We start from the raw sequence: 20,031 nt of genomic DNA, 5'->3' as shown, positions 1-20,031 counted from the left end.
TGGAAAATGACAATTCAAAATGAAGCCATGGAAAGAAACTGCAAGAAATATTCTCCAGCAAGAAATGCTTTCAGATGAGAGAGGTAAAGGAGATGACATCATAAATAGTCATAAAATGATGAAAAAGAGAAATGGTCCAAAATTACAGAAAGAGTCACTTTCCATGGTTAGCAGAATGAACACAAAAAACCAGATTTTTGTGATACATGCACTGAGCACCTGAAATCTCAGAAGTCAAAATCAATTCTGCAATGACAGATGCAGCAAATAGGACCTGTGCAATTGCATGGTCCCCCAGGCCCCTGAATTCACAGAAACCTTCTTGTCACCAAATGGTTTCACTTTTAGGACATGCTTGTCTGGTATCACCAGAAATTCATCTAAACTTTTTTAATTTTTGTCTCATCTGACATCTCTAGTAGCATTATAGGCTGTTTCCCAACCAATATAAAATTAATACTCAAGACACTGATATTTCTTATTATTTATTATGGCACTTCAAAGCATATAAACTCCATTGCTAAGTGTTTCAAACAAGTTAAAAAAAAAAAAAAAAAAGGCTTTAGGTTTCAGGCAGTATTTCAGCAGATTTTGGTTAAGAATTTTTAGAATGTTACCAAATATGGAATAAGAGTTTTGCTAGGAAAAGTCTTCTTAAAATAATGCTTCCTTTCAAGAAAGTGTATATGTGCTTGCTTAGATTTATCATGTTCATTGTCTTATTGGTCTATATATAGAGAGAGAGATTAAGAAAATTGTGGGTTTGAAACAAAAAAAACACTGACCCTGAAAATCCATTCTCCTACTTAAGCACCAATTTAGCTTATCTCATCTTTATACCCACCCAATTATATTCACTTTGTAACATGGAGGTTAGAAAAAGCATTCGAAGTTTGGGCTGTGGGGTTGTTCCAATTTCAACCTTTACTATTATAGAAAGTAGGGATGTTTGCAATATATTGGCTTGTTTTGTGCTGAAGGCAGACTGTAGTTGAACCTAAAACCAAACCAGTTTTTTTTTTGAAACCTCACCTAAAATTCCACTATAGTAACAACATTTTACTTCATATATTCAATAATTTTATTTAATAGCCTAAGTTCAGAATAGTTACATAATAGTTACATCACGGCCTTTAAAAACAATTGCACTCAGCTACTCAGTCCATTGAAATACTAGAAAACAGGGAAAAGGAAAATATGGAGTGAAAAGGAGCTCTGTCCACTGAACTGAGTTGTTTGCAGCAAGTTCCTACTGAACCTGAAGACGTCCTCATGCTTTCTGGTAGACTCTAACACACTTGACACCATTCATGTCACATTCCTAGAAGATAAAGAGATGGGTTTGTTAATTTACCACTCAGTGCAGACCACCAGGGGAAAAAAAGACATGTGAAGAGTTATATTTCAGGCTACCAACCAGCAGCACTTGGGCATCAGAAAATGGGACTGAACTCACCACCACCAACTGTCCATCCACCAGTTTCCTTGTTATTGTGGTCTTCTTGCCATCCCATTCCTGCTCTTGAATCAATGACCCATCATCTTTTAAGCTGACAAGGGTCTGAAAGAAGAACCTGACAGTCAATATTTTCCCCATGACATTTGGGCAGTACTGAGGCTTTTCAGCACCTTATTCCAAATGAAAGACTCCCACCCCAGCTCACTCAACAATAATTTTAATCATTGACAACTACAAAGCTGGAAATTATCTTAAACATTTTATCAATCCTCTTCTTACAGTAACTAACTCACTGCTCTGACACATTTCTGCATCAGAGAGACCTTTGACAGCATCCACAATTCCAATTACCAGGAGCAGATGTTCTCTCTTCATCTTTGTTACATGGGCTTTGAGCTTTTGTGTAGAATTTATCTGACCTTGCAGTAGTAGATGAACTGAATGTGTGTGGCAGGAGGGAGTGGGGTGATAAACAGAGAGCACTCACACGAGAAAATGAGGTATATCTTTTGTGTTTTACCTCCTTTGGGATAAATATTCTCCCCACCAGGTGCAAGGAGAAACTCTGCATTCCTAAACTGGAGTTTAGTGACTGTAATTCACATGGTTGCCTTGCTGTCTGTGATCCCACCCCACACTGAACCAGGCTCTCTTGTTATGCAAATATGAGACAGAGCAGAAAGGTTAACCCTAGGGCGGAATTGCCTCTGATTAAACATCAATGGCATTTTTTCTCACAGGCTTGAAATGAAGTGGCATTTGGCTTTAACAGGGATTTAGAGGTCTGTTAGTTTTACTAAAAAAATGCTTCTGCTACAAAATGAAAACAGCAAAATACACAAGACTATTGATTTCAGCATTCTCCCTCTTCGGAATTTGCTTAATCCATGTTTAAAAAAATATTTCAATGAGACTTACAGAGACAACTGCTCATCAAATAAAGCATTGTTAGTGTGGATGCCAAAACTGATTTTAAAATAGAATCTCCCTCTTCAAAACACCCAAAGAATTGCCTTTTTTTCAACAAAAAGTCCAGTATACTGACCTGAGTTTTCCTGCCATCTAATGTATTTTCTTCAAATTTCTCACCAAGCTTGAAGCTGAACTGTGAAGTTTTGAAGGTGCTTTCTGTTTTTATGGTGATTGTGTCCCCATCCTTAATTATGTAAACGTCTGGTTTGGCCATGCTTCCCATTTTTCTCATAGCCATACCCACACCTGCAAGGAGAGAGGCACAGAGTGTCACAAAGTCAGTTAAACCCTGAGGCTTAGGGCCACACAAGAATTCAAATACCTAATTCCCATTTAATTAGGCACTTAAGTACACTTGAGAATCAAACCTCAAGAGCCACAAAGGAAGGGGATGTTTTAAATTTTCCACAGATGAGGAAGGAAAAAAAGCTTATTTGCAGAGTTACTCTTTTGTTTCCTCAGAGAGCTGAAGTTAAATTTATTTGGCCCTCTAGAGGATTTGTAGATATCTCAAAACTCAACACTGATTTATTTTTCAAACAGAAACAAATAGCAAACAGGAAAACAAATACAAAAGTTTAAGCTAAAATAAATTTATTCTCTTCAAACTCTGAACACTTTAAAAATTCTACAAATTATTTCTATTGACAGATTGATCCACTCTATTGAAACTTAATAAATGCTCTTCCAGTAATTTGTACACCATTGCAAATATGTCATTTTAAATTAAATTTCATATTTTGCATCCTGCGTTTAGGATTATCATATAAAATCATCGTGTTTAGGAAAATCATTATCATAAAAATATTGCTTCCACACGCATGCTAAAGACAAAGAAATGGAGAAATTAGCAAAATGAGGAATTTGCAAATGGCTGAAAATTCATGATGTGGAAACAGCAACCCTCAAAACTCTTCAGATTCACCCTGTTTCAGGCCCTGCATGAACTGTTTTGGGGGGGTTGCTTGAATCTTTTTGATCTGAAGAATGAAAATACAAATAAGAGGGCAGCAAGCAACAAACATGAATCCATCAAACTGATAAGTGCATATCTGAGCCATGAATTGATATGCAACCAAATGGGGCAGAAAGTACCACCAAGTCAGTGAGTGCCTGGGTTCTGCAACTGGTGTAGTTAAAAAATGTCAACTGTCAACACAGCATTCCCCTGGTATGTGGAGGTAAGGGTTGAGTCCTCGAGAGGGAAATAAAAACTTTCCAGACACTGCTTCTCCAGACTCAAATGAGATTCCAGGACTGAGCCTTAAGCTTGAGTTCACAGAGAAAAAAAACAGATATCCTCAGTCCAGCTTTTCTGATCAGAACTGGAAATTATTGCCACAGTGACCTCCACACACATTCTGTTGCTGTAGTCCAGGCCAGAGTAATCAGGGAATTATTTGATCAGCTACAGCTTGGAATCCAACTAAACAGAGATGAGCTGCATGTCTTCCATATGGCAAGAATTGAAATTCCAACTTCTTTGTCTTCAAATGTTCTTTTACACAGAATGAGCAGAATCTGTGTGGTCTCATCAATAGGATCAAAGGCAGAGAGCTTCACAAGTAGCCAGCAAGGGTGAAATCCAGTAAATGACTGGCTCCTGAAATGTGACTTGGTATAAATTTAATTGTCTAAATTGTAAGTGTAGAATGGAAAAGTGACTGGTTTATGATTTCAGTCTAAAACCAAATAACAGTCTGTTGCTGCCTACACATGGGAGGTGCTCTGCAGTTGCAGCACCTAATTTCTACTTTGAAATTGCAACTTGGCACACACCTAGGTCTGGCCATTGGACATAGGCACCAAGGCATCCTAATCCATGGCTCAACCAAGCTGAGCTTAAAATTCTTGAATATCCTCCAAAGTCTCCCAAAGACTTCAGTCCAAAAGACTCTCTCATATCATACCTATGACATACTGACAGGCCTCCCAAAATGTAATTACAACCAGCACTGTCTGCAGAGCCTAAATGCAGGGATGATTTTTGTGTTTTACATGAAGAACACAAGACCTAAATTCCTTCTTCTACTCCCTCTAAAGATAAGGCTACATCTTCCGCCTCTTGAGAAAATATCATTGCTTTCATCTGTGAATGAATTGAAGAAGGTAATAGCTCCTGGGCCACACAGACACTGCCCGGTATCTATCACCTGTCAGCCAGGATGCTCACAAGGAAAGTGGTAAATTGGAGCATGCAGATGAGGCTCCTAATCTGTTAGGTGTGTTCTTCATCCGGTAACTTCGTGTTATAAAATGTAGGGCAACCTGGATGCAGGGATAACAAGCCAGGACCATCCCCCTGAGATAAGGGTGCTACTACCCACAGAAGCAAACAGGCAAATAGCCTCCGGCAGGGCAGCCGGCTATCCACAGGCAGCTGATCCAGTTTGGGTTTGTCGGCAGGAGACACCCAAGGTGACTGCACAGGGAGGCAGCCCCGGCTCAGCAGGTCTGTGTGCAGCCGCCCCAGGCGGGATGAGCCAGCCCGGCCCCGGCACAGCGCATCCACCGCCCTGCGAGCCCCCGCCCGGACAGCCCCGGCTCCCCGCCCCGGGCATTACCGGTGCGGGAGGGACGAACCGGCCTAATCGCAGCCGGCACCGGCACCAGCCGGGGTAATCCCGGGCGCTGCGGAGGGAGGCGGCGGCGGGGAGGGAGCAGCGCTGTGCGGCGGGAAGGTGCTGGCTGGTGCCGGCACCTGCTTCTCAACAATTACGATGCAAAAAGGGTCGCTGACATCTTTAGGACGAGGAGCCAGGGCCGGCAGCTCTCCCGCGAAGAAAGGTCTGCTGCCGGCCAGCGCTCCCTTCCCGGAGCCCCCGGCGCTGCATCCCGGAGAATCCCGGCATTAGCCCCGCAGCCGCCGCCCACCCGTGGCTCACGGCCGGGCTGCAGCCCACCCTCGGGCCCGGCTCCGGGACCGCGTTCCCCGCAGACCTTGGACAGAGCCTCGCCGGCCGGCAGCCACAGCACATCCCCGGGGCGGCATCCCGGCATCCATCCCTCCCTCCCGGGGGCGGGGAGCCGCCGGCTTCTTACCCAGCTCCTTCATGTATTCCTCGAAGCCCTCGCTGGAGACGAGGCACCATTTACCCAAGAGCGCGTCGATGGCCATGGCGGCGGCACTGGAGCTGACAGCGTCCCTGTAGAAACGTGGAGGCAGAAGGACGGGCTGCAGAGAGGCCGGGCCGCCTTTATAGCCGGGCCGGCAACATGTGCTGCTGGGAAGAGCCAATGGGGCTCCCGCCGCGCCCCGGCCCCTTCCCCGCCGAGCCCCCGCCCGGCGAGTCCCGCCCGCGGCGGCGGCGGCGGCGGCGGCGGCGGCAAGAGCGGACACGCCACGGCACTGCCCGCCCTCCGCCCGCATACACGGTCACACACACTCACAGACACACTCACAGACACGCTCACAGACACACTCACAGACACACTCACACTCACAGACACACTCACAGACACACTCACACACGCTCACAGACAGACACATTCACACTCACAGACACACACACAGAGACACACAGACACTCACAGACACACTCACAGACACACACACACTCACAGACACACACGCTGACATGCACACATAGACACACACACACAGAAAACGCACACTCACTCGCACAAGCACACTCGTGCACACACACTCGCAAATCCTCTTTGCACCCCAGCACGGGAATGCCCAGGAACAGTGGGACACTGCCAGAGATGTCCCACCGAGGGATGTTGTGGCCTCAAGGCTCCTTCGAACACAAACTCCATCCGGCGTGGTGAAAGAGTCCAGCTTGCTGAGTATTGGTACCCACGCGCTCCTAGCTAGACTCTGAATGCTAAATTATACTGTTTATTACATGTCATGGTTTTTTTGAAGGCTAATTCAAAAAATCATCGTATGGCACAGAGACAGATCAATAAGGCATCAACATCCCAAAGCAGTTTATTAGGTTTGATTGCCAGGCTTCCCAACAACTCCCCAACTCCCACTGGTACATCACATACTATTGAACTACAGCAAATCCATAGTTACTGTGACCCGGGAACAGATCTTCTACATACACACGGTGGTCAGTGTAGCCAAAAAAATCAATCAAAATACAGAATTAATGTGGGTTCTTCCAGTACTCAGCAAAAATCAAAGCCTGAATGCAACCTCATGCCTTAGCATTGGAAAAATGGAGATATAATATCTTGGTTTTAGTCCATATTGAACTGCAATTCCTAATTCTTAAAGGAAAGTACTGCAGCTGCCACTGTTGTACACTGGCACAGAAGTGGTGTCATAAAAATATACTCTGTCAACAGGCTCTGTGAGGTTTTAACCAATTTTTTGTCAAATTCTGTCAGGTGAGTGGATAGATTTACTGTCATGTTCTGTGACGAAGCTGCTATTTTTAAGTTACAAAAAAAAATCTTGATCCCAACGTATCCCCAAAATTTGTTTCCAACACTAGGGCTATGCCAATCTCTGCCTCTTTCAGCCTTGTATCATATTGGATGAAACCCACTGCTTCTTTCTCCTGTCTGGAAAAAGAGAAACGTGAAGATACATCTGATATCTCGAGGTTTTTTTATGGAATAACAGTTACTACACTTCTCTGCTAGTACTTTCATTAAGGAGTTTGAGATGAAGGTATGAAAACTGGAGAAGACAGCAAGCCAGGTCCTGTGCTGTTCCAGCATTTCACAATATGAGAAGGTGCCATAAAGCCAAATGTTTTGGAACAAGGAGGACTTTTTCCTTTATGCTTTGCCATGATACAACGTCTCACAGCAGCTAGAAGTTTCAAGACTCTGTAGAAAGTCAGATTTTTTGTACACAAAATAAACAGAATGTTTGAACCGATTTTTTTTTAATTCCTCTAACTATCCTTCCCTACAGAGCCGTCCTTAATTACTTTCTGCTTCTCTGACTATATGCTTCCTTTTAATATGCAAATAACATTATAGCGTCTTCTCGTAAGACAGCAAGGCACATTGCTTTTTTTGTGTTATTAAGTAGGTACATTGAAACACAAGACTTTCAACATTCTTCCACTTTTTTTAATTTAATCTTGTGTGTGTGTGTCTTGTGGAAGAGATTTCAGAGTAAATGTTAAATTAGTGTGATGTTTACTGACTAATTCATAATAGTTGAATCAACATGCTGTCCACCTCTGGTTGCTTACAGAAAGGATAAATGAAAAGCCATTAGATTAGGGATCAAACAGAGTCATCCTTTAGGAATTAGGAAGCCTTCAGTCTTGTAAAGCGGGGACAATTTCTAGAAATAGAAATCTTGGCTTTACTCCACAAACACTGGCAAATAATCTTGGATCCACATTTCTGCAGTGTTGCCTGCAGATGGCTTACAATATGCAAATGGTAGTCAGGTATAAGTGTTGATAATGCAGCAGAAGATGTAAAATCCACTATTTCCATCTAGTGGTGAGACAATATTCCTGGATCTGAAGTACCTGAAGACCCACTTACCTACCTGTGCTCAACATCGCTACAATTTTGAATCCTCCCACAAGTCATTTGGTCTGATTTATTCTCCTTACAAAATTTTCTGGTCTAGGCATGTAAATTCATGCATGACATAAGAAGAAAAGAGACTCTTATCTCTTTTCTGAAATGCAGATTGTTAGTATACAGGGGAAAAATCTCACTCAATTCTTACAAAGTTCTAATGTTTTGCCAATTAATCAATCCAGTGATATGGACTACTGGCTGTGATATCATCAGTGTCACATCTCAAAACTTCTTTGAAGCAGAATAGTGCTGAAACTGTCTGTGTAGCAAATAAAGTAACCATAGGGGTTAGAAAGGTATCCTTCTGGGTAAGGTACAAGTGGCCTGGGCTACAAAATATACATTGTTTTTTATCTTGACAGTACAGTAGATATCTGCCAAAGAGGGCTCCAACTTTGTGAGGCAAACTAAAATGTTCAGATATCCAGAGGTGCTTGAGCCACAAGGATTCATTCCTGTAAATCTCAGCTCCTGCCTGGTTTGAGGCTGATATCACAATCAGACCTTTTGTGTTTGTGTAGTCTCCTCTTTAAATACACGAAAAGAGAAGCAGCAAATACATGCATACCTACGGATGGCATTGAATTACTATGCCACATATTACTGTTTCAGTGCAGACAGAGTAAATTCTCTGAAGTGTTGCTCATTTCCACATTGGACTATATATTGTCCAAGCAAAGGAGAAACAAATTTACAACGAGAAGTGTAAATTTTTCTGAGGAAATGAGCTGCACGGCAAGCACGTAGCCACATTTAGGAGCAACCACCACCTTGGCAGCTTGAGCCAAGCCAGGGAAAATGTTTTCCTGAGGTAGTCAAACCTTGCACCTTGTAGGAGGGGAGGATATTACAGTCCCGCATTACCAAGGGCAAGGCAAAAGAGTGCACAGAGACCTTCGTGCTACTCCTTCGGGCAGGTGTGCGTCGTGCAGTGATGCTTCATCTGACGTGGGAGCTGCCCAGCAGTGTTTGAGGTTTCTCTTCACGTAGCCACAGATCGACCTCCTGCATGCAAGCTAAGCCATATTTTGTCTTTTGGAGTCACAACACCTGCTGCTTGGGCAGGGCAGAGCACCGCCTCCTCGTCTGCAACATATCACTAATCAGGTTCCATAGGAGGTGTAACTCTTTCCCTAGACCTTTACTCATTAAACTGCCCATATGTTTAGCTTGGAGGAAACCCAATCTGATAGCACTATGCCCTACTGTGTAAGGGAGGATGTCACTTTCCTTCTAGTATACAGACATATTGTGTATATAGACCACCTTTTCTAAATGGTAGGCTTTTATATAGGATTAACTCTTGAGAAAGCCTTAAAAAATTGTCAGGAAAATTGGATATCACTGCCCAAATTTTACTCTTCAGCCTATCCCTAGCTGCATAAAAAAGCTAAAGCAGTCCATGAATAATAGTTACTCACCTCCAAGGCATGGATGGGAAAAATTGCATAGGTAGCACAGTTTTGTTTCTGTTTCCTTGTTGTACAAGTGTGGTTTTCCCTTCCCAGCCATGTCATCACTGGGCAGGCATGATGAAACACGTGCTAGAGTTGCCTAGCTGGCCTAAGGAAGCTTTGCCACTCAAGAGATGTTTGCTTGTGCAATACTAGACCAGGGATTATGAAGCAATAACGCATAAACCTGCACGTTTTCCTTTATATGTCAATATGCTCAAGATCTCCTGGTGTATCAGCATTTCATTACCTTTGAGCTAGAAGAGCTGGGCATAGTTTGTGTTTTATCAATGAGCTTTGTGCAATACATCTGTTTTTGAGTCAAAACAAAGCCATATTGCTCTCCAGCATGGAGCATGGTTCCAAAAATCCTTGCTGTGGATCTGGAGACTGCTGCATCAGCCCTGGGTAGCCAGCTGTCACAGAGTCAGGCTCACGTGTGCCGGCGCCCCAGTGCTCCTCATGGCACAGAGCATTACTATAATGCAATTAGTGAGCCTGAGCCCAGCTCCTGTACGTTGTCAGCAGCACGTTCAAAGCAAGGTTAAAGGGAAATGCTTCTAGGGTAAAGTTTACTGTGGCAATGGTGTCACCAATTGTAGATTGCCTCAGTGATGAGAAAGAAAGATCCAGAAGCCTGCAGTGACTTGAAAGAGAACTCCAGGCTTCATTTTCCTCAATCCAGACAAAAAATAATCTGAGGTCAGATCCAGCCCAGGTCACAGGGACTGATGTTATATGAGCTTGTGCCTAACTTTGGAAGCTTTGAAAAGCCATTTTTATTTAGCAGTAGTATCTACCCTGAATAGCAAACGTCCGCATATTCGAATAAAAAATTTTATTTATCTTCATAATTTTATAATCAGCATAGTCATTACAATGCTAAAAAAGAGATCGGGCTGATTACAAATCTTCCATACCTATAGTTTTAGCACTGAAAAAGCCTTTGATCCACATAAAACAAAAACACATCAGCAGGGAATACCTGCTCACAGAAGAGACTTTCAAAAAGCAAATACTCTGGCATGGCTTTTAGAAACATCAGATGTACAAAAAAATCATCCCAAATGATGTCTCTGTAAATAAACACAAATAAAACCTGAAGTTTATTCTTTCTGTGTAGTCTAGAACAAAAAAGACATAAGGGCAAGGACAAGGAATGTCAAAATTATTTGGAATAGATAATGATAAAACAAATGTTTCTACCCAAGATGAATAATTGGATTTTGAAATTTGGAATCAATAAAGTACAGAAGTGCCCACTACATTTTAAAAGGGTATATAAAGCTTTAGCTTTTTTCTTTCATTTCTTATAATAAGTAGGGTTCCATTACTAAGGATATTGATCAACTAACCACTGTGAAGGGAACCTCAGGAGAAAAATAAAGTTTCATTTATAGTTATAACCATACCTTTCATTCTCAGGATGTCACAAAGGAGAGCATCATAGTACAGAAATTTGAAGGGCAGAGCCTGACACTCATACTCTACAGAGGAAATGTCTTCTCACTGTGATGTGGATACCAACACCCTTCCCAGGAAAGCTGGAGAGGGGCTCCAACTGCTCCTCCTCCTGTTGGCCAAAATCATGTAGTAGGGTGCTAGGAATATGTGTAGGCTGTCTACCTGACCAGGGCTCCCAAAGGACTTCATCCTGGGGTGGCACGGGCTTAGGTATAAAACACCCGAGGCACTGCTGATGAGGGTTCCTTTTCACCAAACAGCACAAGCCTTCTCACATCTGCACACAGCAGGAAGAGAGAGGCTCTCCAGGCTGCTGCTCAATATACTAGCTTCCAGTTCTGACTCACCTTTCAAGACCTCATTTTTCATGAGGACTGTAAAAGAACGCTGGGGAAAAACCCTTTGGAAGCTAAGCTAGCTTTTACTATTATCCCATTCCCATTGACAACATGCTGTTTGCCAAGAGGGTTGACTACATGACGCGCATTCAAAAAGTCTTCTAAGAAAATTCTTCCCTCTGGCATCTCAAGCTACCATGCAAGACAAGCAGGTATTTTCCAGCTTGGTCTTCTAGACTTGAAGTCTCACAGTATTTGGGTTTACATCCCTGATTTCATCTCAAGATTTTATATTACATATCTAACAACCAGACCTGAAAAAATCTGTAAGGAAGTAGGAAATTACACTGCAGTTCTCTGATTTTTTTCCTATGCTTCTGCCAAAAGTTTTTGGTAATGACTCTGACGCCTTTTCTTTTACATGCAGTTTAACTTGATACTTGATACTTGATAGCTATTTGAAGAAGTAATCATCTGATTCTTAAATTTCTCATTCCCAGTAAATACTCTGAAATTCATTTGAGCAGTGGATTTTGAAGTCAAGTTCTATACATCTTCATCTATAAAAAGATACTTTAAAAACTCCATGAAAATATTTATAGTTTCTTTTATTAATGCAAGTGACTTGAACTACTCAGATTCTCCAACAGTGAAAAGACAAGTCCATGCATCCATGCAAGGACTTTGTTAGAGAGGCTGGCTTTGCATGCCAACCATGTTATTTTTACAGTAAGGTTAGTCTTTGACTCCTTGTTGAAAAAGGGTGGAAGGTTCAAAAGAAAGAGAGTAGTGCCTGAAGGAACCTGCTGCTTTGCCTCCTACCTGTCCTCTGAACTTCCTGCAGGGATTGTCAGTTTGAATTGTGAAAATCTGTCAACTAAGGATGTCTTCCCCAGGCTTTGCTCCTATTGACCAAGTATTCCCTTCACAAACATGTCTGCTGGTCCACTTTTCCAGCTATTTTGCCTTAAAAGAAATATTCATTCATACGGAAACAGGTCAAACTCACCTCTTCCAGTGAAGCACAATGCAAAGACCTCCTCTGATGTGCTATTAACCTCTGCTATTAACACTGCCAGTACGTTGTATGTAGGAGACTGCTTTAAATGAACCAAAATCTCTAGGCTTGCCTTAACTCTCCTTTTCCAGTACCACTTTGGAACTTCAGGAATCATGATTAAAACAGGTCAGCAGCTCCTTTGCCTTCACACCCCTAATATCTGTACATTAAACAATACCAGTAAGGAGAAAGAGTATTCGGCCAGGAGATGGAGAAGGCAGAGAAGTGCATCTGGAAGTCATCACTGATAGGCACATGTCAGTCTCAACGCGACACCAAGCCACTCGATGGAAAGGCAGGGCATGCATCCAGGGAAACTGTTTGCACATGGAGCTGGTGAGATGGTCAGTGAGCCAGCAATTCTTAAAACTGCAAGGAGTATATACGTGTAGGAGATACATTTAAAAGCAAGCATCTTGAGAACTGTTAAATACAGTCCCAGGATATTCAACTTTTGAGGTTTTTTCCTGGTTTCTTCATACCATATAAACTTCTTGGTCATTTAAAATTCAAACAAGCAGAGGTGAAGAACTTGAAATGTTCACTAACACTGCTGCTCCTAGTTGAAATCTTTAATAAAAATACCATTATCTTTTTCAAAAAACAATGCCGCAGATACTTCAAAAGGGAGTACCTCAGCCAGACTGTGTTATCTGAATGGCATATTCATCCATTTCAAGACTATTTTCCCTATGCACTGATAAGAATGTCTAAATAAATATGTATTTGTACAATGAAAAGATCTAAGATGATTCTAATAATTGCTAAATCTCCAGGCATTAGAGATTTAGCCATTTTAATGTCATCACCTGCTATCAGACATCCTATGTCGCCATTGTATTTGCATTTAGGCAATCCCAGTATTTTAGTATATGTTCCAGTTCCTTTTATAGTTGGGCAAGCACCCACATTTTTGGTTGGATATAATAATCAAGATTAGTGGGCTAAAGAATAACAACATGCAAAGTCAATGCTCACCCAGACATGCTTTGTTGTGCATGAGTGACCTTAATACCCTGTACATCCCCAGCGCTGGCCTGTGCATGTCAGGAGCTGTCAGAGCTTTGTTTCAGGCAATCAGCAGCAGGAGCTGGGAGTGCAGGAGCAGCTTGCAGCAAAGCTATCTAAATGCTCAGGGAAGAAAGTCATTACAGATTATCTTTAACGTACTTGAAAAATAAATTCGTACCTTTATCTCCATGGTACAGGGAGAGCAATTTTCTACATATTAGCATAATAATCATCAGAGGAGTGCTTTCTTGCCCATCTTGCTTGTTTATATCACTTCAGTATCTTGTTGTCTCGAGGATGCACATTTTTAGCTTGATTTTTCTGTCCTGTAGGTTTTGCTTTACAAGTTGCATATTAAAAAGTAATTTTTTAATTACTTACAGTCATTACTTCTTTTTCATGCACAAAACGTATCAGAGCTTTATCTCTGCAAACTGCAGCTCCCAGCACCCACAGCAACAGCAGGACCAGCCTACACCTCATACCCTGAATTGTTGGTGATCTCTCAATGGTGACATCGCAGGCCTTTGGCCTAACCTTAGCAGGAAGATTGGGCATGTGTGGATTAAAATGAAAGTATTTAGCAAAAGTGTGTCTTTACAGAGCAGGATGCCTACCCAGGCTAGTAAAGCAAAAAAAAAAATAAACTACCTTTCTTTGACAACAGAAGTGATATATTTTAGTGATAAAAAACTAGGTAGTATCTTTATTTTTCTCCCTTTTCTATACATAAATATAAGCCCCAATCTCAGGCCAAAATAAATACTATTGGAACTTAATTATTAATTACTTCTGTTTAACTCTTTAAACACTTATAGATGGCTAACTATTTAAGATTCATGTAGGCACTTCAAATTAAAACACAAGTTTTGTACACTGATGTACAGACTGTCAAAGAAAAAAAAAAACAAAAACACAAAAACCATTGATATGTTACAGTAAGAGGGCTTTTGAGCATATGAATACACGATTAACCAGGGGAACAATAACTGTGTGTAGGTCTTCCACTTGAACAATTCTCACTCTTCCTGCAAAGCTATTTCAGATGAAATCATCGTATATGATTTTCCTCTAAACTGTGGGGAAAACAAAATAAAATAAAACAAAACAATAAAACAACATGTCCTTTGAATGTTCTTTTCAATTTGGTCCTCTTCTATGGTACTCCTCTAGCTTGGCAGGATTTAAAATCCTCTCCATTTCAGGTGTTCTCATAACCCCTCTGTTATAAAGGAGCTCAGTAGCAGGTTTAGCAGCTCAGCACTCCAAAACCACTCTGAAGAGCTGGTGGCCTAATAAAAAAAAGGGTTCTAGTGCAGAGAAGGTATTTACTCCAGACAAAGTTATTCACATCTCTTGTTCCCACGTCCAAATCTCATTGAATTGTCTTATCTCACACTCTTCTGTTTGTTGCAAACACATGGCAAACACCCAACGTCTTTAACACAGCTCCCCCTCTCCAACATAAGACATCACCTTGACTTCAACATTCTAATGAAGAACTTGCAAAGAATTACCTTGACAGTGCTATTTAAAACCATCTTGCTTTCAGAACGGACAATGTCCATTTAGTAAGCTTGGCAAAAGTAAGGTAAAACTAGTTTCAGATTTGTGTCCTGAATCCACTGCCACTTTGGAAGTGTATGTACTAGTTTTAGAGAAATCAGGCATCTGATTATAAAAAGGTAGAAGCCTCTCAAGAGTTCCACACCTGCAATTTTCAAAACTGGAATTACATTTTTGTTATGAACAAAACTGATGCACATGAAACACATGTGCAGGTGATACCTTCACCTGCACAGCCTGAGGAGAGATCGACCCTTCCAAACCCACAGAGCTTTGCAATACAGATGAGACACCTAAGCAGTTACTGTAATAAATAATAGGGTTGGACATGGGACTATAAACACCAAATAAAGCTCTCCCTTTGATGTTTATAAAATAGTTAATGACATATTCCAAAAGCGAGTGACAAAACCACTACAGAACTGAACTTCAAAGATAGCCCTTTTCTCCAATTACCAAAAAACTAACTTGAGCCATACTTAGTTATTTTTATGCAGGATGAGTAACTCTACTCTGTGTTGACAGTCCCATAACCTTGTTACTTTAATAGCTGAGCTAAATTTACATTTAGCAAATTTCCCACTTCCTTCAAAAAAAAAGAGGAAGAAAGTGGTAGGGACTTAGCAACAGATGTATCATAAACATAGTAGTACAAAAAACACTCCACATTCGCAGCCTGCTGTCCTGCAGCTAAGTAAATGATGAATACTTTTAAAAGTTTTCTTCAGATTTTTAATGACTTCAATAGCTTTCAAATAATAATAATAATAAGCACTCTAAAAACGTTTTACCTTACTCTAATAGAACTTTAGCAGGAAATAATATCCAAAGAGATCTGGCTTCATTGCAGTATTAATTTAATAGCTAATGTGCATTATTCACATTGATATGCAAATACATGTGATATTAGTCCAACATGCAGCTGCTTAGAAAGATGCAATCATGCATCTTATGCCACTCTGACCCACTAATGTTAGAAGATCTGTTGATCTAGCATGCTCTCCTTCAAGGGAAGGCAGGGAACATCTAGTCTTTTGGCCATCTCTCAGATTGTGTTGCATAGGAAATAGCCTTCTGTGCAGCCTGCTGTTTCTAACACATGTAGATGCAAACACAGTTGTTCTTTCCATCCTTCAGGGATTCTTCTTGCTTTTCTGTTCTTCCTTAAGGTCTTTTGCATGACATCTGGACGACAATGCTGACAACATTTCCCCTGTCGTCAAGTGGGCTCCCTTCATTATCAGTCGATCTCCATCAGCTATAAATGAAGAAAACCTTAAAAAGTCACAAAGTGACAGCTACTCTGGTGTGCAGCTGTTTTGAACATATAAATCCAAATACACAATTCACCTTGTCTGACTAGAAAGTACTCCAGCTACCAAGGAACCTGACTATGCACCACCACCAAACAAACACATCAAACTGCACACAATATGCTCCTAATTTTCATTTCTGCATTGCATTATTGAAAAATTTGAAGCATTTGTTGAGGTATTCCTATAAAAAGAACACATTTTATAAGGATGGCTCATACTATGCCCCCAAAGTCATCTCACAAAAGGCAAAGAAGGCATTGGAAAGTACAATTTCCACACATGGCTAAGCATTTTAGTAGCCTGTTGTCTGTGGTTCATTTAATATACTTCTTCAGCCAAAACAATTAATTGGTTCACACAATCCTGTGGTTATAATGTCAAAAAAATAGGAAGCACTAGGATTTCTAGAATATTGAAAGAATTTATTTTAAAACAGGCAGGGAATAGTAAAAGTTGAATATTACCCAAGTTAATTATTTTGCAAGATTTGCAAATACAAAACCGATACCCAAACCCATACACTGAAATATGATGCCTAGCATCCATGTTCCAGCCTCATCTTTGCCAACTAGAAGGGCTACAAACACTTCACTGGAGAAAAATCAGCTCTTAAAAAATGAAGGGTTTAGAGGTGTCTTGGCATTAATGAGATAAACTGGTTTGGGTTTACATTGCAAAAAAACATAGAGCTTTACTGCCTTAGTCTTAATACATCACAAGGATGGGTAGGACAGAGGCATGGGGGAGAGAGAGAGAGAGAAGCAATGTTAACATTGAAATAGGTAAACTTTCCTAAGCAAAACATTCAACACTTTTGACATCTCCACCAATTCACTAAAAATATGGAAGTTTAAAGATAAGAGGGTAGCAGGAATCAATATTAATGAAAACTTTAATGGGCTGCGTGACACATTGGTCCATTACAATACAGCAGGAAAGAAGATGCAGCCAGAGAAAAGGACAAAAGCAGATTAGAGCCATCTGTTCATAGCCTAGAATCTGGGATGCTTCCAGAACTGATGAAATTTCCACCACCAATTCCCTGCCCACTCACTATACCCTCAAAGGAAACCAAGAAATTTGTTGTACGTGGTTGACCTCATTCTGCAGGTCCATCTGCACATGTATAGCCTCACCCACCTGAGCAGTTCCTTCAAAATAGGTTGCATAAGCAACTAAAGGTATTCAACCTTGTGTTCTCAAGACTGAGATGCCTCCACCGCAGGTAACATTAAAAAAATTACAGAAAGTAAACAGATTATTATATAAAAATGAGATCTACATTTTATTTCCTGGAATTGTACCTGAATGCAAGATCATATAAATATATCACTACAAAAGTACAGTCAGCTCCAGTGTTGTCAGCTGTTGGATCTAAGATCCCCTAGATCTAACAATAGTAGAGACATCTATACACATTTATTTAGACATCAGGCTGTTAGTGACACCCTCTTTCTTTTTTCCTCTCAGATGCACAACATCTAGTTATGAACCAGAGAAAAAAAAAAAAAAAAAAATCACAGTTAAAAAAAAAATAAAATACAGAATACAGTAACATTGTAGCAACATAAACCCAGGGGTTTTTTGTCTGTTTAAAAACAAGTTCCTTACCAAACATAACATCTACAACTGGCTCAGATCCATCATGTCTCACATCGGTAGTCACTTCACAGTTTGTATTAGTAGCTTGGACTTTTTTATGATAAATACACTGGAGAAATTTTCTGAAAAGATATTAAAAAATATATTAAATATGTTGTAGTCAGAAATTAAGGTAAGCATATTTCTAAAACTAATTTGCGTATCTCAATATTGCTGGGCCACAGAATATAAACAAAATAGGATTTATACTTAAGTTCAGACAGGTACTTCTTATGAGAGAATCACTCTTAAAAATCAAAATGGATATTTCTCATATAGTAACATGTAAAAAGCATATCAAAGAACTTTGTAAAACTTCAGTGTATACACTTTTTGTGTTTCTCTTAGCTAGACTGGTAACAATAATAAAAAAAATAAACAGCAAAGGCACTTTCATTTTTCTTTATACATCATTTGCTTGCCAATGTTTTCTTATTTGGATTTGAGACAGCATTTATTTATATGACATCTTTGGTCTCCTGTAGATTTCTGAAATGCATGACAGCTACTTTAAGCTGCTATTCTGGCAGTTTAAGGATATTCTAAATTAAGATAAATTAATTTTAAAAGTAGATGTGCCTGTGAAGTCCCTGCAAAACGGCATTTTGTAATTGTTCGGTGCAGAACCTACATCGCTGGAGAAGCACAATCCCTTAAATTTCTCCAACAAGCAATTACGGGGATAGAGGAGCCGCGGTTGCCCCGCTGCCCCGTTACCAGCACCTGGAGGGGTTATACACCCACACTACAGGATCGGCCACTGCGGGGCAACCCACGGAGTACTCGGGTAAAGCTCAGTGCACGCCCACAAAAAGGGTCTGGCTGGGCACAGACGCTCGGACCAGCAGCACGGAACGAGCCTGGGCGCCAAAGCCCGGCCCGAGCGCCCGCAGGGAGACGCGCGGAGCCCGCGCAGAACCACCCGCCGCCCTGGAGGCCACAGGAAAGGCGTACGGAGGGCGCTGGGGCGTCTACAGACAGGGAGCCCGGGCAGAGAGGCCCGGGGCCAGGGCCGCCCTCGCAGCCCCCTTACCTGGTGCTCTCCACGTTGGGCTCGAAGGGGCAGAACCGGACCACGATACTCTTCACCGGCCGCAGCACCAGGCTCACCTTGGCCGCCATCTTCTCCCCGCCCCCTACTACAGCTCCCAGCAGCCCCCGCGCAGGTGCGCTCGGCAGCGGCGGCCGCGCCGGCCCGCCCCGTGGGCACCTGGGAACTGTAGTCCGTGCCGCGGCCGCGGCGGTGGGAGGCCTGCGGGTGCGCTCCCTTGGCTGTGGCGGCTGCCGGCACCACGAGTCTCGTTTCATGACCCGAGGGGCTCGATGCCGGGCTCCTTCCTGGCTGTGGAAGAGAGGGGCCAGCTGACCTGCCTATGTCAGAGAATAATAGACTGGTTTGGGTTGGAAGGGGGTTCAAATTTCATGTCGTTCCAATCGCCCTTCCTGTGCAGGAGCACCTTTCACTAGACCTGTTGCTCAAAGCTCCATTCAGCCTGCACTTGAGCACTTCCAAGGAGGAAGCATCCGCAATTTCTCTGCGCAACCTGTTCCAGTGCTTCACCACCCTCATAGCAAAGAATTTCTTCCTAATAATCTAATCTAAACTGACTCTCTGGTAGTTTGAAGCAATTCCCCCTTGTCCTGTCACTACATGCTCTTGTAAAAAGTCCCTGTTCTGCTTTCTTGTAGTCTCCCTTTGGTACTGGAAGGAAAGAACAAGGTCTCCCCAGAGACTTACCTCCCCCAGCCTGAACAGCCATTACTCTCTCAGCCTTTCCTTGTAGGAGGGGTTCTCCATCCCTCTGATCATATTCGTGGTTCTCCTCTGGACCTGCTCCAACAGGTCGATGTCTTTCGTGTACTGAGGGCCCCAGAGCTGGATGAGCAGTCCAGGTGGGTTTTCACAAGAGTGGAGTAGAGGGGGAAGACAAAGATCAGTGAGGAGCTGCCAATACAGCTAAAGATAAATTAGAGGCAGTATTTTGCAATACATCAAGGAGGAGACAGATTTGCAAGAGGCACTGCTGTTGGACGTGAACACATTTGGTTTTTCTTTCATGACTGGTTATGTCCAGGAGATGCTTCCCAGATTTTGAATTAAGCCTGGGAAAGAGGAGGCTCTGAGACCTCCAACTCCCTGAAAAGAGAGTATAGCCAGGTGAGGATTGGCCTCTTCTCCCAGGCAACTACCGACAGGACAAGAGGACAGTCATAAGCTGCACCAGAGAAGGTTGAGGTT

General features: G+C 42.0%; 2 protein-coding genes across 2 annotated transcripts; both read right to left on the bottom strand.

Moving 5' to 3' along the window:
* Window positions 1–469: 469 nt before the first annotated feature.
* Window positions 470–5,633, bottom strand: LOC106849844 (fatty acid-binding protein 5). Its single transcript, XM_014870727.2, has 4 exons — window positions 5,474–5,633; window positions 2,505–2,677; window positions 1,457–1,561; window positions 470–1,321 (listed from the first exon to the last, which is right to left on the bottom strand). Exons 1-4 carry the CDS (start codon window positions 5,547–5,549, stop codon window positions 1,271–1,273), a joined length of 405 nt encoding a protein of 134 aa, XP_014726213.1. The 5' UTR covers window positions 5,550–5,633; the 3' UTR covers window positions 470–1,270.
* Window positions 5,634–15,675: 10,042 nt separating this feature from the next.
* On the bottom strand, window positions 15,676–18,960 carry MRPL53 (mitochondrial ribosomal protein L53). Its single transcript, XM_014870726.2, has 3 exons — window positions 18,826–18,960; window positions 17,763–17,875; window positions 15,676–16,093 (listed from the first exon to the last, which is right to left on the bottom strand). The coding sequence occupies exons 1-3, from the start codon at window positions 18,912–18,914 to the stop codon at window positions 15,969–15,971; spliced, it is 327 nt and encodes a 108-aa protein (XP_014726212.1). The 5' UTR covers window positions 18,915–18,960; the 3' UTR covers window positions 15,676–15,968.
* Window positions 18,961–20,031: the final 1,071 nt, after the last annotated feature.

Source organism: Sturnus vulgaris, chromosome 1, assembly GCF_052056855.1.
Source record: "Sturnus vulgaris isolate bStuVul1 chromosome 1, bStuVul1.hap1, whole genome shotgun sequence".
In the NCBI taxonomy this organism is placed as follows: domain Eukaryota; kingdom Metazoa; phylum Chordata; class Aves; order Passeriformes; family Sturnidae; genus Sturnus; species Sturnus vulgaris.
The sequence above is the reverse complement of the archived record's forward strand: the minus strand, read 5'-3'. Positions and strand labels throughout refer to the sequence as shown.